The sequence below is a fragment of the Corvus cornix genome, chromosome 21 (genome assembly GCF_000738735.6).
Source record: "Corvus cornix cornix isolate S_Up_H32 chromosome 21, ASM73873v5, whole genome shotgun sequence".
In the NCBI taxonomy this organism is placed as follows: Eukaryota; Metazoa; Chordata; class Aves; order Passeriformes; family Corvidae; genus Corvus; species Corvus cornix.
Window position 1 is genome coordinate 4,318,464 of NC_046350.1, and position 14,947 is coordinate 4,333,410.

General features: G+C 50.1%; 1 protein-coding gene across 1 annotated transcript in view; it reads right to left on the reverse strand.

Annotated features, from left to right (window-relative positions):
* The window catches only part of SKI (SKI proto-oncogene), a 97,675-nt gene extending 90,412 nt beyond the window's left edge, over positions 1-7,263 (reverse strand). Inside the window, exons 1-2 of the mRNA XM_039563963.1 lie at positions 6,171-7,263; positions 5,142-6,063 (exon numbers count right to left, since the gene is read on the reverse strand). Of these exons, the coding sequence (XP_039419897.1) occupies positions 5,142-6,053 (912 nt within the window). The 5' untranslated portion in view covers positions 6,054-6,063; positions 6,171-7,263. The remainder of the gene's footprint in view (positions 1-5,141; positions 6,064-6,170) is intronic.
* Between the last annotated feature and the right edge of the window lie 7,684 nt (positions 7,264-14,947).

Consider the following 14,947-nt stretch of genomic DNA (forward strand, 5'->3'; position numbering starts at 1 on the left):
TCAAAAGCAGAGATTGCATATAATTCCCTCCCTAATTCAAGAGAACTGACTTGAGGAACTTAGGAACTCTTCTGCAGCAAGAGAGAGCCATGGTTGACTCAACACCATTAGATCATTCACAGCACACTCTTTGTCCAACACACATGCACGTACCTGCTGCTTTGTTCTCGATCTACAACATCTGTAAAACTGTTTGCAGGGTTGAGAAAAACTGCTGATGTTTGCTTAAACACTGACAATCTCCCCAGGTACATGGGATTTCATTCAGGCTGGTGTCACTTTTGAAGTCCAACTTTTAAGCTGTAAAAGGCTTCTTAACCAAGCTACTGCCCCAAGACATCAATGTTTTTGTTTTAGGGACTTCTAAATTTTTACTGGAGCATCTCTAAAACAATTCTTGGACATCAAGTAGAAAACAGGACTTCAATATTCTATGGGAAAACAACTGAACCCTCAGTTCTCAGGCAAAAATTTTCCAACAGTATTTCTTGTGTCAGTTTGCATCAAGAATAAATCCATCCTGCAGTCTGAACACCACTGCCAGGGAATAAACTCAGAACCTCTCTGCTACACCCACCATAGGATATACCCTATTAACACATAAAGGTTACTACTGCCAGGAGGCAGGACTTTAGGATAAGACACACATTCCAGCCCTACTCCTGCAGCCTTTCAGGTGGCCATAAAGCACAGCACAGCAACCACTGGGCAGCACCTAAAAGCCCACGTCCTCCCTCCAGCCGCGCCAGCGCCGCGCCGCTCCACTCGCAGCAATTTGGGTTCTTTGATTCGGCTGCACACTTGACCTGGCTAAACCTTCCTCCAGCTGAGCGAGCTGCATGTTGTGGCAGCACTGGGTTGGGAGGCATTGTGAAATAAAGTGGGAGGCCTCATGTGCTCATTTGTGTGTCAGTACCCAGAATGCTGCTTCTGGCTTCCAGCGACTTCATAGAAGTGCTGCTGGGACTTGAACCGTGGGAACACGGCAGCACTGGGTGTGTGGGTGTGCTCACACGCGTGCAAGGACAGCTCTGGCTCTCCTGCGCCCTGCTCACAGCCAGTCCTGCTCAGGGCACAGATGTCTGGCACACAGGTGGGGAATCTCAAAGCGCTGTGAAATGTTGCTCGGTTCAGCATTGGAGAAAAAAGGTTAGAAACAGACACAGTCAAACCCACCCTCCTCTTCTGGAAATAGCAACCAACAAAGCCTTCAGGGCTGCGTCTGAATTAATTCTGTGCGAGTGGAGCATCCTGATGTAAGGCAAGCAGGGAGCTGTCTGTCACACGGGAGAGGAGAGCAGCGCCACAGACACACTGAAGCCACATCAGTCCCACAGGAGAACATGCACCAGGCACCAGAGGTTGAGCCCAAGAAAAAGGCTTTGGCACTGATGGTGGATATCTAGGACCCTGTTTTGCAACCCCATCAGGTTATTCACATTTTTAATTTCTAGAAATACCCCAGAATGTAATGGTTGTGCTGCATGCCAGTAATGGTGGATGAAATGAGACAGGTAGGGAAACAGGACACCCACACAAGTAAAAGCCGTGTTGGTGCAGAGAGAAAGCAAAGCACAACAAACCCTGCATGGGAAGGTGGAACACCCAGTGAAGGATACAAAATAAGTAAAACGGAGAAGTTATAGGGCTCAAGAAAAGAAAGAGCATTGGGAAGTGGCAGGAAGGTGAAAGACCTTATGGACAGTCAATTACTCATCCAAGCATGAACAAGGAGGATATAAAAACGAAAATTTTAAAAGAGGGTAAAGGATAGTGACTGAGGCCTTTATGGTCCCTGCTCTAGTGGGGGGGCTCCAGCTGTCACAACTCCCTCCAGCTTTTGGTTAAGACCCTTTGCTGGCTTCACACAGGTCTAGACAAAGGATTCTTCTGCAAGTTGCAAGACCAGGCAACAGGAGTCTTGTTCAACCAACACCGCTGACCGAGAGATGAGACCTCTGCAGCTACACATCCATCTCCTGGTACAGACGGATGGATATGCACTACAGATACTTGATGTACAGAGAAATATGCACTGGGAATGAAATATCTAGGAAAAGCTACACCTTGTAGCAAAGCTTTAAAACCACGCCAAGGAAAAAAAAGGAAAAGGGAAACAAGAAAAAAGAGAGGAAAAAAAGGCAGTTCTGCCACTACGCTGAATCTGCATCAGGGGCTTGTGCCAACCCAGCTCCTCCATTTAAGTCAGACCCTTAAAAGGCAGAGCTGTGCTGGCAGAAATCTCCCGACCTCATCACAGAAACCTCATGGAGACACATGAAAAGGTCAAAACACTCACTGCTGCTTAAACAGCCATAAAATTGGTCATATGCATCCCATGCTACCAACATACTACCAGAACCCCAGGGCAAACACACCACACAACGCAATGCGTGTACACACAGAGAGAAATAAATAAATTGAGAAACTGAAAAAAATAAGGCCACTCCTGAAAGCAGAAAACCCAATATCTGACACAGCAGCTCATGGCACGCCACGCACAGGAACACCTCTGTATGAAACAGAACAAAGCAAAGCTGAGATCTACATCAAAAAGGAAGCCCACCACAAAGACACATGTGCTTCACCCTTTCATCCCCAGAGACAGCCAGAGCCCCACAGACACACAAAACCCACACAGGATTTAACACACATGGAATGGGACCATCCTGTCATTTCCTCACTAGGCATCTAAACTTTACTCCAATGTTACTTGCCCCTGGCCACAGCCTACCAATCTTAGAGCCTGATTAAATCTCTCCATAATTATCCACACACACTGCTACAACACAAATGACCTTAGCATATGATATCCGTTGGCTAAGCCCAATGGAAAAAGACTTCAGGAAAAGGAAGGATAAGCGTACAAAACACTGCCAGCACTGTCAGGGTCTCCTCAGGACTGCACTGGTTCAATAGAAGCATCCTGAAGGCAGCTCAAAAGCCTTGAAACTTAATATGAGATAAAACATTCTGTTTTCTCTACCCCATCGTCTGAGCAGACACCACTCTATTCTTCCCCACCTTACCCCTTGCCACCTTTCAAATGAATTTATGCAGGAGACTTAGCATTTCACCATGATGGATTTCTGGCAAAATTTTCCAAAAAATAGATGGCCACCATTTCCTCACAGAATTTTTGGCGTTCACTATTAGATAACTTTAACTCACTCTTGCAAGAAGTGCTGTGCTCCAGGCAGATTTTGGAGGGTGAGGGAAGAGTGCTTCTCATATTCTGAACTAGGACCTATGAAAGGGTCCCCAAAAAAACTGAGGCACAGCCAAGGTTTAGTAACCTTTTCTTGTTCTCGTCCTGCAGCCTCGCCTAGGGTGTTGGATAAATGATGCAGCTGAAGAGAACACTGAAAAAGCCTTGCAAGAAAAGGAAAGTACTCCTCTACTAACATTCATTTTAATTAAACTCTGGAAATGACCAAGTCAGGGGCACAAGACCTTTCTACAACAAGAATGTGGAGGTTTTTTACTTTTACTTCCCAAACGAAGCATGCCCTAGAAAATTCCTTTCCCAGCATGAAAAATGTTTCCAGTTTGAGAGCCATATTCTCCTCTCACATCCATGTAGATCTATCCCACCATTCCATCTCAGCACATGACTGACGGAGAATAGACAAGCCATTAAAAACACATCCACCTCCAACCACGGGGATAATGTGCCTCATTACAGCCCAGCTTTGTCACAGCGTCCTGACACTCCGGGGAGGAAAAGGAGGGGTGAAGACAAGGACTGAGCCGGGGGCCAGGAGAGAAACTGGAACTGGAAAAGTGAGACTCTGCTCCCTAATCCAGAAGCGTGGAGCCCAGTCAGATGGGCTCACTAGGCCTCCTAGGCTGGTTGTGGAATTACTGTACTGTTTGCACAGCATATTTAAAAAAAAAAATCTGGGTTTTGGTTGGGTATTTTTGTTGCAATTTTTTAGAAATAAAAGCTCTACCTTAGTCAGAGTGCGTGGCTGACCCTTTAAACAGGTATTTGGTAAGTTAATTGAGATTTTTCACCGTGGGCTTTAAATATCGCTTCTCTTTTCCAGGCTTGTGTACTGCCCTTCCACTCCAGACATAAAAACCCAAAGTTTGGAAATCTCTGACAATGAGGCAGAGCCCAAGCAACAAACCTGCAGGGGAAAACTCGGGAGGCAGGAGTTTGCTTTCCCCTTGCACCGGGGGGAAGGAGCAGGAAGCAGAATTGCTCATCCCCAGCCAGTTGCACCATCGCCAGGAGCCAGACAGACATCCCGCTGTCTGGGAGTCCTCAAGGCCTTGTGGCACTGCTGCCCATGGAGCAGGACCGGTGCCAGATGCCAAGGCAGCCTCCCACCCACACACCAGGGATTCTGGGATCTAAAGGCAGCTCAGACTGAAAGAAAAACAAGCGACACCTAAAAAAAAAAAATGTGCTTTAGCTGTCTGGCTCAGCACAGCACGGCATGGAATACCTTAAGGAGCTGCTGCAGCTGGCCCTAGACAGAGTCATTTGCTGGATGTAGACATAATCCAATATACAAAAGCCTGTCTGCTGGGGAAATTTAGGCTCCACAGGGATACTCTAAAAGCAGGGACTTCTCCATTCACGTTCCGCACTCTTCATCTGAAAACCAGTAACCTGCACTACCGGCACGATTTTTTTCTTAACAGGCACATTTTATTTCCATACAACCATTTAGAGCATTAACCCCCACCTCCATCCCTGGCGACACTCAATCGACCAGAAGAGTGCACGGACTTGTGTCTGGAGCCATCAGTACCTGCTCCTTTTTTCTGGCTTCTCCCTTGTCTTGACCCCTGAGTGAAGAAGCCCTTAAGAGCCGAACTCACGCACTTCCAGATAAAGTCTGGGGCAGGGTGATGGGCTTCAAAGACCAGGGTCCACGTATAGTAAAATATACAAATACACATACGTAATTTAAACAAACTCCAAACACCGTGCTCAGAACACAACCAGAGAAATAAATGTGCCATCACAAGCGCTGCTGCTTCACAGCAACACACACACGGGGAGAATGGAGAACACGACTAAAATTGCTAAATGACTCCAAGGAAAAGCAGCTGGCAACAATTTGGGTATATCGATAAATGTTACCGAAATCCCCCCCGCCCCCTTTAAAATTACAGGCGCCACTTACCCGGGGGGCTTTCCTCTTGTATTTGTTGTTATAGTCAAATTTTTCTTTCATTTCATCTAAGAGCTGGCCCAGTCTAGCTTTCTCCTCTTTCCCAGTATAATCCTGGCTGAGGAGGATATAGGATCTCCAGTTTGCAGAGTCAAAGCCCCAGTGGCAAGTCCTGTTTTCCAGCGATTTGTGAGAGTGAACCACAAATTTGTGAGGTGGGTACATGAGCCTGCAGTCCAAGCACTGGATGCAGGCTGCGCTGGGGTTACTGTAAAGCTCTGGCACCAGGAGTCCCTTACACTTCCCAAAGCACTCATGATACACCTTGAAGCTCTTCTCCGTGAGCTCCAGCTCAATTGTGCTAGAGAATTCCTTCTTGCAGTGGGGAGGATAGGTGCCACCATAAAGCAAAGCGTTACAAAGCCTCTCAGCATCAGTTTTCGTGATGAGCCCGCAGGAAGGAGCGGAGAAGGGCAGGATGCCCATGACTTTGAGGATTTCCAGCTGGTCAGCAGTGCATCTGGAGCAGTAAATATGTAGCTCATCACACACCGAATTAATCTGCTGCAGGGAGAAGTCCCTGAGCACCGAGTTCAGGATCTGGGGCAAGCAAAGCCGCTTCTCTCCGCCCACCACGAAGCAGGAGATGGTTTCCCCTTCCAGGATGGTCTCGCACCTCTCTGTGGATCTGTCCGAGGGCATGAAGAAGGGACCAGGCATGACCGGAGGAGGCTGGATCGGGGGCAGATGCAGTACAGGTTCCGCTGGGTCTTTGCCATTGTCTTTCTTATACATCTCCTGTGCCCATCGTGCTGAGAAAGCAGCAGGGCCACCCAGGGAGCTCATAGAGCTCAGATGAAACTGTTCCAAGGTCTTCTGCAGTCCTGGATGAGGCTGGAAGCTGCTTCTACTTACAGTCTCCATTTTTTAGTTTCTATTCCCAAAACAAACAGCAAAAATCCCCAATTATCTTCCACCCTGGTGCAAATCCACTTAAGGGATTTTTTTAAGGAAAAATATGAACAAAATAAAACAACCCACCCTTGTGTTTTTCCTCCTTTTCACTCAGCAATCCACTAACGGAGAGGAAATAAATCCTTTTGTATGCGTGTCTCTCTCTTCTTTCTTTTCTCTTGGTTCGCGTTACAATTTCAAACCCTCCAAGTCTCCAAGCTGCCCCGATGGAGCACAGAATCACGGCAAAACGAGGTCTTCATCCGAGCACTCACCCCCTCAGCCAACCCCCAGGCAAACCAATCCCTCCTCCCACACCTCCAACACACACTCACTCACACACACACACACCACCCACAGAAACACAAAAAGTCTGTGCCACGCTCCGAGCACCCGGGGCTCAAATATGTTCTGGCGGCTGCTGCTTCTCTGCAGTGATCTCCCTTCTGTCCATATCCACCGAGGGAAGGCGCGGGGGAGGAAAGTAAAAAGCAGGAGGAGGCAGAACGCTCGGTCTGTGGAAGGAACAACGCAGGAGAAAAGGCCCAAATCTCCGGCACTGCCGAAGCGGCGCGGGGGCTCCGCACGGGCGAAGAGCGGCTCCGCTGCCCCTCGTGGTCCCTCTGCTCGGCCTGGGAGGGCTCCTCGGCTCTCGGTTCGCCTTCCTTCCCTTATTTCTGCCGGTGCTCTCGTTGTGCCGTGGGGAGCCGCGGTGAGAGCGCACACATCCTCCCAGCTCCTCTTTCCAGCAGTGACTGAGAGTGCCTGAGAGCTGAGCTAATGCAGGCGGGCTCAGCCTCCCGCCCTCCGCCTCCCCCCCTCTGTTTGTTGGTGTCTGCCTCAGTCATTGAATCCCGGCCAAGAATGTGACCAACTCCCCGGGCCGGGCTCTTCCAGGAACAGCGCCCGCCTCCCCCCTCGCGCTGCGCCCAGACCGGCCGGGATGTGCCGGGATCGGCCGAGCCGAGCCGAGCCCGGCCGAGCTGAGCACAACCGAGCTGATCCGAGCCCAGCTGAGTCCAGCCGAACCGAGCTGGGATGTGCCGTGTCCAGCCGAACAGAACCGTGCCGAGCCGAACCGAGCTGTGCCGAACAGAACCGAACCGAGTCGAACCAAGCCGAGCCGAGCTGTGCTGATGATGCCGAGCCAAACCGAGCCGTGCCGAGCTCAGCCGAACCGAGCCGAGCCGAGCCGAGCCGAGCCGAGCCGAACTGCTGCACGGGCGGGCGCGCGGCGCGGCCCCGGCGGCAGCGCCGGCGAGGGAGGGAGGGAGCGGGGGGGGAGGATAAACTGCTGGGTTCACGGACCGCCGCGCCGCCAAGGAGGGGCGGTAGGGCGAGGGCTTTTTCCCTCTCGCCGCTGGATTTCTGGCAGCGGTGAAATGGAGCAGGCTCACGGAGCGGCGCTGGTCGCGCTCGCACGGGCACGGAGCGTGTGTGAGCACTCACAGCGCCCTGCCCGGCGTCAACTGCGGGCACACGCCCCGCGCCGACAGCAATCACAGGCGTGAGAGCGCGACTGATGGGCGACAACCGCGCGGGACGAGAGCGCATCCTCGGGGCGCCACGGGGCACCGGAGCCCCGAACCCACCGAGCGCTACAGGCGAGCGACACGCGTGTGCACCCCTGTCCCGGCGCACGTGTGCTCCCTTGCTCCGACATACATGTGCTTCCCTGTCCCGACACACATGTGTTCCCCGCTCCCGGCACACGTCACACGCTCCTTCCATCCACAGGCGACGCTTAACGCGGGGAAGGAGCGAGAGGCGCAACCGCAGCGCGGGTGGACAGAGGTTGGGGGCTGCCCGAGCCCTCGCTGGAGCAGGAAGGCAGAGGCAGCACTAAGGCCACGCTGGTGGCACACGGGCGGGTCGGCTCCTGGACTCGCACCCAACCCGCGGGGCTGGGGCTGTCCGGCGTGTCCGGGGCTGTCCGGTGTGTCCGGGGCTGTCCGGTGTGTCCGGGCTGTCCGGGGGCGCCAAGCGCCCCCGCACGCCGGGGACGGGCGCCCTCTACCGACCGACGAGAGATCACCGCGACCGCCCCGCGCAATCGCCGCCGGGGCACGGACACCACTGACCACTGCCCAGGGCACGGACACCACTGCCCAGGGCACGGACACCACTGACCGCTGCCCAGGGCACGGACACCACTGCCCAGGGCACAGACACCACTGACCGCTGCCCAGGGCACGGACACCACTGACCACTGCCCAGGGCACGGACACCACTGCCCAGGGCACGGACACCCACTGACCGCTGCCCAGGGCACGGACACCACTGCCCAGGGCACGGACACCACTGACCGCTGCCCAGGGCACGGACACCACTGACCACTGCCCAGGGCACGGACACCACTGCCCAGGGCACGGACACCACTGACCGCTGCCCAGGGCACGGACACCACTGACCAATGACCGGGGCACGACACCCACTGCCCAGGGCACGGACACCACTGACCACTGCCCAGGGCACGGACACCACTGCCCAGGGCACGGACACCACTGACCACTGCCCAGGGCACGGACACCACTGCCCAGGGCACGGACACCACTGACCACTGCCCAGGGCACGGACACCACTGCCCAGGGCACGGACACCACTGACCACTGCCCAGGGCACGGACACCACTGACCAATGACCAGGGCACGGACACCCACTGCCCAGGGCACGAACACCACTGACCGCTGCCCAGGGCACAGACACCCACTGACCACTCCCCAGGGCATAGACACACAGTGCCCAGGGCATGGACACACAGTGCCCAGGGCATGGACACCCACTGTCCAGGGCACAGACACCACTGCCCAGGGCATAGACACACACTGCCCAGGGCACGGACACCCACTGCCCAGGGCATAGACACACAGTGCCCAGGGCATAGACACCACTGCCCAGGGCATGGACACACACTGCCCAGGGCATGGACACACACTGCCCAGGGCACGGACACCCACTGCCCAGGGCATGGACACACACTGCCCAGGGCATGGACACCCACTGCCCAGGGCATAGACACACACTGCCCAGGGCATAGACACACACTGCCCAGGGCACGGACACCCACTGCCCAGGGCATGGACACACAGTGTCCAGGGCACGGACACCACTGCCCAGGGCATAGACACCACTGCCCAGGGCACGGACACACAGTGCCCAGGGCATAGACACACAGTGCCCAGGGCACGGACACCACTGCCCAGGGCATAGACACCACTGCCCAGGGCATGGACACACAGTGCCCAGGGCATGGACACCCATGGACCACAGCATGGACACCCAATGACCAGGCACGGGCACCCAGCAGCACTGCCAACTCCATTATGGATTTATTATTCAAATCAGGAGTGAGATGCTCTTACTTTCTATTAATATCAAATTTCAAAGCAAAAAAAACTGTGTCTTCTCCCATTTTCCATGGACTGCACACCCAGAATTCTAACAAACATTTCAATCACCACTTAGCACCACCATAAGGAACAAGCTGAAAAGGTTTCCACTGTTATCTCACTGCTCTGTCAACAGTGTGTGCCAAAAAGGGCTGGGGAGCACTTTCACACCAGTGCAATTGTTAATAGTGTTTGTAATGCAACAAGGACTTTAAGCACTGCTCATCCACAGAGTGTGACTGAGTGACACAGACACTGAATTTTGGACAGTCTCCTCTGAAAGAGGTCACCATGGCAGTGGAACAGCAGAAAAAACCCATCAGGACAAAAAAGAAGGAGCAAACAGACAAATATCCAAACAGTGATTAAAAGAGCAATTGCAAAAACAAACCCACTGTGATTTACTCATACTCACTGTAATGGGGCAGGGCACACACCAAGCTCTTGTGTTTTATTTGTACTTTTATATTCTGAAATCCCATTCAGAATAAAGGGAAAAGGTGTCAGAGTTGTGTAAGAGCTTTAACCCTGCCTCTAAGTCAGCAATTCCCCAGAGAGGAACGCACTCTCACATACTCAACTTCAACATCAACCCTTAAAGTGTTACATGGCTTCAGAGAAGGCAGGAACCAAACACATTGGTCCAAGTCAGCAGCTGTCTTCATGTGCTCAGAGAAGACACTTGTAGGGTCTTCACCAATTTGCTTTAATAGAAAGCCATTGGTGGCAAGAACGACCCTTGAAGTTTCTGTTTATACAATCCAGCACACATGGATTTGGTGATCCACGAGTGGGATTTTTAGATATTGCCACAATACCAAGGTCTAAAGATGGGATTTAACAATCTAGGCCATACAGTCCTTGTTGATTCCTGATGCTAAAGAAGTTACCACTTTCAGAGAAAGCAGGGCTAGGAATATTCTTCACTGGGTAACAGGAGTATATAAAAGGTTTTAGTTAAGAATAAATTTTTAATTATATTCTTCAGAAGGTGTGTATGGTACCTTTTGATAATATGCAGGACATCCATCCACTCCATCATTTCCAAACCAAAAGGTGTGCTTTGGTAGAATGAGAACCCCTCCCAGCATTCAGCCTCCTCTTGGAGAAGCTCTGACTGTGACTGTGACAAGGGAGAAGCACCAGACACACAGTGAATTCCCCCAGGGCTGTGGCAGTTGACCAGACTGTCATCAGAGACACTCGGATACAATGGGGAGCAGCAGCAGGATCATTCCCTAGATGGATTTAGCGCAGTTTCAGGCTTTTTTATTATTATTTTTTTTAATCCACTAAAATATAAATGGCCAGATATACTCAAACATCACATACGGAGTTCCTGATTCTGTTAAAGAACCAAACTAATGCCTGCAGGAAGTTTGGATAGCAATGGAAAAGCTTCTCAGCTCTGGAAGCTGGGGGTTTTTTTCCCCTCTCCTTGATCTCCTAGAAAAAAAGGACAGCAAGCAGTAGCTGCAGTTCATTTTAAGAGAGGTGCCATTTTCTCTTCCAAATGACTTTTTAATGCAAGTAAATCACTGGATCATGCAACAGATTGTTTATGGGTGGAATTTGTAAATGGAATTCCTGAAGCAGAGGGGACTACCAAAGAGACAGGAAGGATGGTCTTGCGGTTAAGACAGAAAACTCAGGACATCTGGGGTCTATTCCCAGATCTCCCACAGACTTCCTGTTGTCTTGGGCAAGTTGTTCAGTCTCTCTGTGCCTCAGTTTCTGTATCTGCAATACCCAGACAGTGAGCAATTGGAGTGGCAGCTTCCAAACCGAAAGCCATGACGGGACAGAAACCAAGCTTCAACTCCTGCAGTAACAACACAGCAAAACTTCCATGTCTTTACATCCCACAGACTCTGCAGAACTGAACAGCAGCAGGGCAGGAGAAGGGGGAGCAAAGGGAGCCGTCATGTGGCATGAAGGTGACAGTGGCGTCTCTGCCTCTCGCTGACGGACTGTGAGTGCTGCGCATCCTAAAATCAGATTAATCTGTCCCACAGTAACTGTTTGTCTTGCTCCAGTTCCAAAGCCCTGGAGCTGGAGAAAGAAGAGGGGAAAAATATCTCCGAGGAAGGGCCCTAACACCACAGTGTTTTTCTCACTCTCTCCCTCTTCTCCTCCCCCTCTCCATTGGCTTCAAGGCCAACAGCTCCTGGAACACAAACACTCTTGTAAACTTCTGAACCACACAGCCCTATGGTGGGTGGGTGTTTGCTCCCTGCCTGCCAGTTCCAATCCACCCACAGATTCCAAAGGCCCAGAACAAAAAGCAGACTCCATTTTCCATATTTAACAGGCAGTTCGCTTCCCTCCCCATCGCCTTCACTCCCAGAAGCCGGTGCCTCTCCCCAGCACCGGGTCCCACCTTTTGCACGTCCCCCAGGCTGAGGGGATGTTTGTGCCTATGTTTGTACACACAGAGGAGAAGTGTGTTCCGAGAGGGTTCCCCCCAGCCCCCTCTGGTTCTCACTGCCTGCCTGCTCGGGGAGAACTGGGGATTAGCAAGGGCTGTGCTGCATATTGCAGCTATTTGAAAAAACGTTTGGGAAGGGCCTATTGTGAAGATTGTGAAGAAGGAAGGGGGGGAGCGTGGGTGCGAATGCGACACGTCAAAATTCCTGCTGCAGCTCACATTAGACAGCACAGCCCTTGGAGCAGCCAATTTCCACTTCCTCCATGCTTGTACTGTACATATTCATTGCTAATTGTGACAGAAGTAAAACAATTTCTGCATGGCCAGGATATTTCCTTCCCTTTTTTCCTTTAGAGATTATCATTTATCAAGGTCGTCATTTTCACTGATCAGTTACAGCGAAACTGGGGAATTCCAAACTAGCCAGAACCTGTGGAATAAGGTTTCAAATTCTCTATTGGAAAGGATTATCTGAGGGTCAAGTGGTCTTTTGCATTCAAATCTTTCAATTTTTCATCAACACACATATTCCGTTTACAGAAAATTATTTCACAAATGTGAACTAAGCTATTTTTTTGCCAAAAAATTTTTTGAAACATTTATTTTAAAGACAGCACTTCTTTTTTGTACATATTTCTCTGAGATATGCACTGAAATAAGTGAATTTAAGACATCTAAAAAGTCACCAAAAAAAGTTTCAAGAATCAGTCATACTTAAGATGAACCAAACAAAACTTTTCACTGTCTGAGAAGATCAGTAATAGACTCGTGACAACAAAAATAGTCTTTTTTTTTTAATTAATGGAAAAACCAACTATTTACAGCACACCTTTCAGGGCAAAGAGCTCAGTGAGGTGGCTGTGACTTTTCAGCAATGGCAGCAAGGCTTTGTTTTAGGGCTTTGGTCCAGCTAACTGATTTTATTTTACCATGTTCACAGCAGCTTCTACCCATGGATTCAGAATTCATCGTTATTTTCTTAACCCTTTCCCCAGTTCTTGGCTCTGTCCAGCTCAGCTCCATAGCCTGTCTCCTGTATCTTTTATTTCCTTCCCAAGCACAGAACCTCTTGGTGGCCATATATCCATGATGAATACATGTAATGAACATATGACCTGCTTAAAACACTACTCGCTCTCACCTAAAATTCATATTTAATTTGCAGGAAATCATCAGGCATCCCAGGAAGTATGGGAGGTGAGGGGTTGTTACAAACACATGAAAGAGTTCTCCATCTTTTGGAATTTTTTTGTTCCAAGTTGCCTGGTATGTTGCTCAGGGCTGCCCCTCCCTCCCTCACACACTCTGTACCTACATGCCCCAGTGGATGCTGCCAAACACCTCACCAAAAAAAAAAAAAATCCAAAAAACATGCTAGCTACTGCCAATAAAAAAAATAATTCACTGGGAAAATCAGAGTCAGAGAAGGGAATAAAGCTGGAACTCTTGGGATTCCCAAAGGAGCTCACAGAATAGTCCTGTGGGGAGTCAGAGCTGCACAGACTTTTTGGCACTTATCTGAACACCAAATCTTTCATTTCTCAGCACAGCCAGCAATGAGCAAACAAAGCAGAGCATCCACATCCAGCAGAGGAAGGGACAAGAACACCAAGCCAAAGCCTTGTCCCTGCAAAGAATGAACTGAACTGCTGCTGCCCACCCTCAGCATTTCCTCCCAGAGCCACCATCACCATTCTAGGGAAGAAAAATCAACACATTTCAGACAAAGTTCAGCCTGGATTTAAGCAGGTCTCTCCCATAGCTTATCCCAAAGCAATCCATATCAAAGGAAATGAGTGTGCCAGCCTTGCCCTCCAGGAGCTCTGGATTAGCAAAACCCGAGCTGCACCAAACAAGGTGGGTGACCTGCCCTCCCCTGCCCTCCCCCACACGCTCTGCCATCAGGAGAAGCTCTGGGAATGCTGACTGGATCTGCTGCAGCTGCTGGGATGAGTAAAGGGCAGCAGAGCTGGGCTCCACAACTGGTGTGACCGACTGTGACAGCAGCAGTGACACGGCCTCGCTCCCCCTCATCCAGAACCCACAGGCCAAACATTCCTCCCTCCACAGCCTCTCACAGACTCCAGGGAATTCACCTCTCTCTTACGTAATCTCTTCCATCTTTGAGATCATTTCTCATCATCATGATATCTGTATTTTGCAAATAATATTGATAAGCTTAATGCCCCTTTGCTAGAAAGACTCTGTCAGACCTTCTGATCTGCTTGCTGGGTTTTTATCACCACGGCTTCTGATCCTGGTGTCTCTCCTCATGTCCTTTGGTACATCCTTTACAACAGCTCAACATCCAAAATCATGGCAGGGAATGAATCTGCTTGAAATTTACAACCTCTTCCCTCTTGTTGTAAAGTGATCCCCTGTCTGCTGGTCTGACAGGTGAACCTGCAATTTATTGTAGAGGCCTGTGCCTCCTATAAATAACACACAGAGCACCAGGCTCTCTGTGGAGATCAGTGCTTGCATCATCACTTCACACTCATTCAGAACGTGCTGTCCTAAAAATCCTGGATTTCTACTCCTTTCTCACAAATTCTTATGCGTTGATCTCATATTTATTTCATTTATGGCCTTTCTGAATGAACCTGTGATTAAAGCACATGCACACCTCATTAGCATAATGAGATTTTTCCTACAAGCATGTAATGAAAATGAAACAAATTCATTCTGTCATTTTACAGATGTGGAACTGCAGAACAGAGAGGATATACAACTGGCTTAAGGCCACCCTGCAGATCTTTATCACAATCCAAATCTTTTACCAAGTTAAAATCAACTGCTTTTAACTTCGTGACTGGGTTTTTTCCTAACAAAACTCCACAATATTCCTAGAACTACTCCCAAATCAAAACTATGCAATAACAGAATCCAACACTGAAAAACAAAGAGGACTGGTGTTGTCTGAATTATTTTCTTTTTGTCCATAAGACCTGTTCCATACTTCAGTAGGCAAGACAGGCTGTGTTTTGAACCAGACACTTCAGTCTGGTAGAAGCAGGTAGTGAACGTCCCCCACTAGATTTGTATTT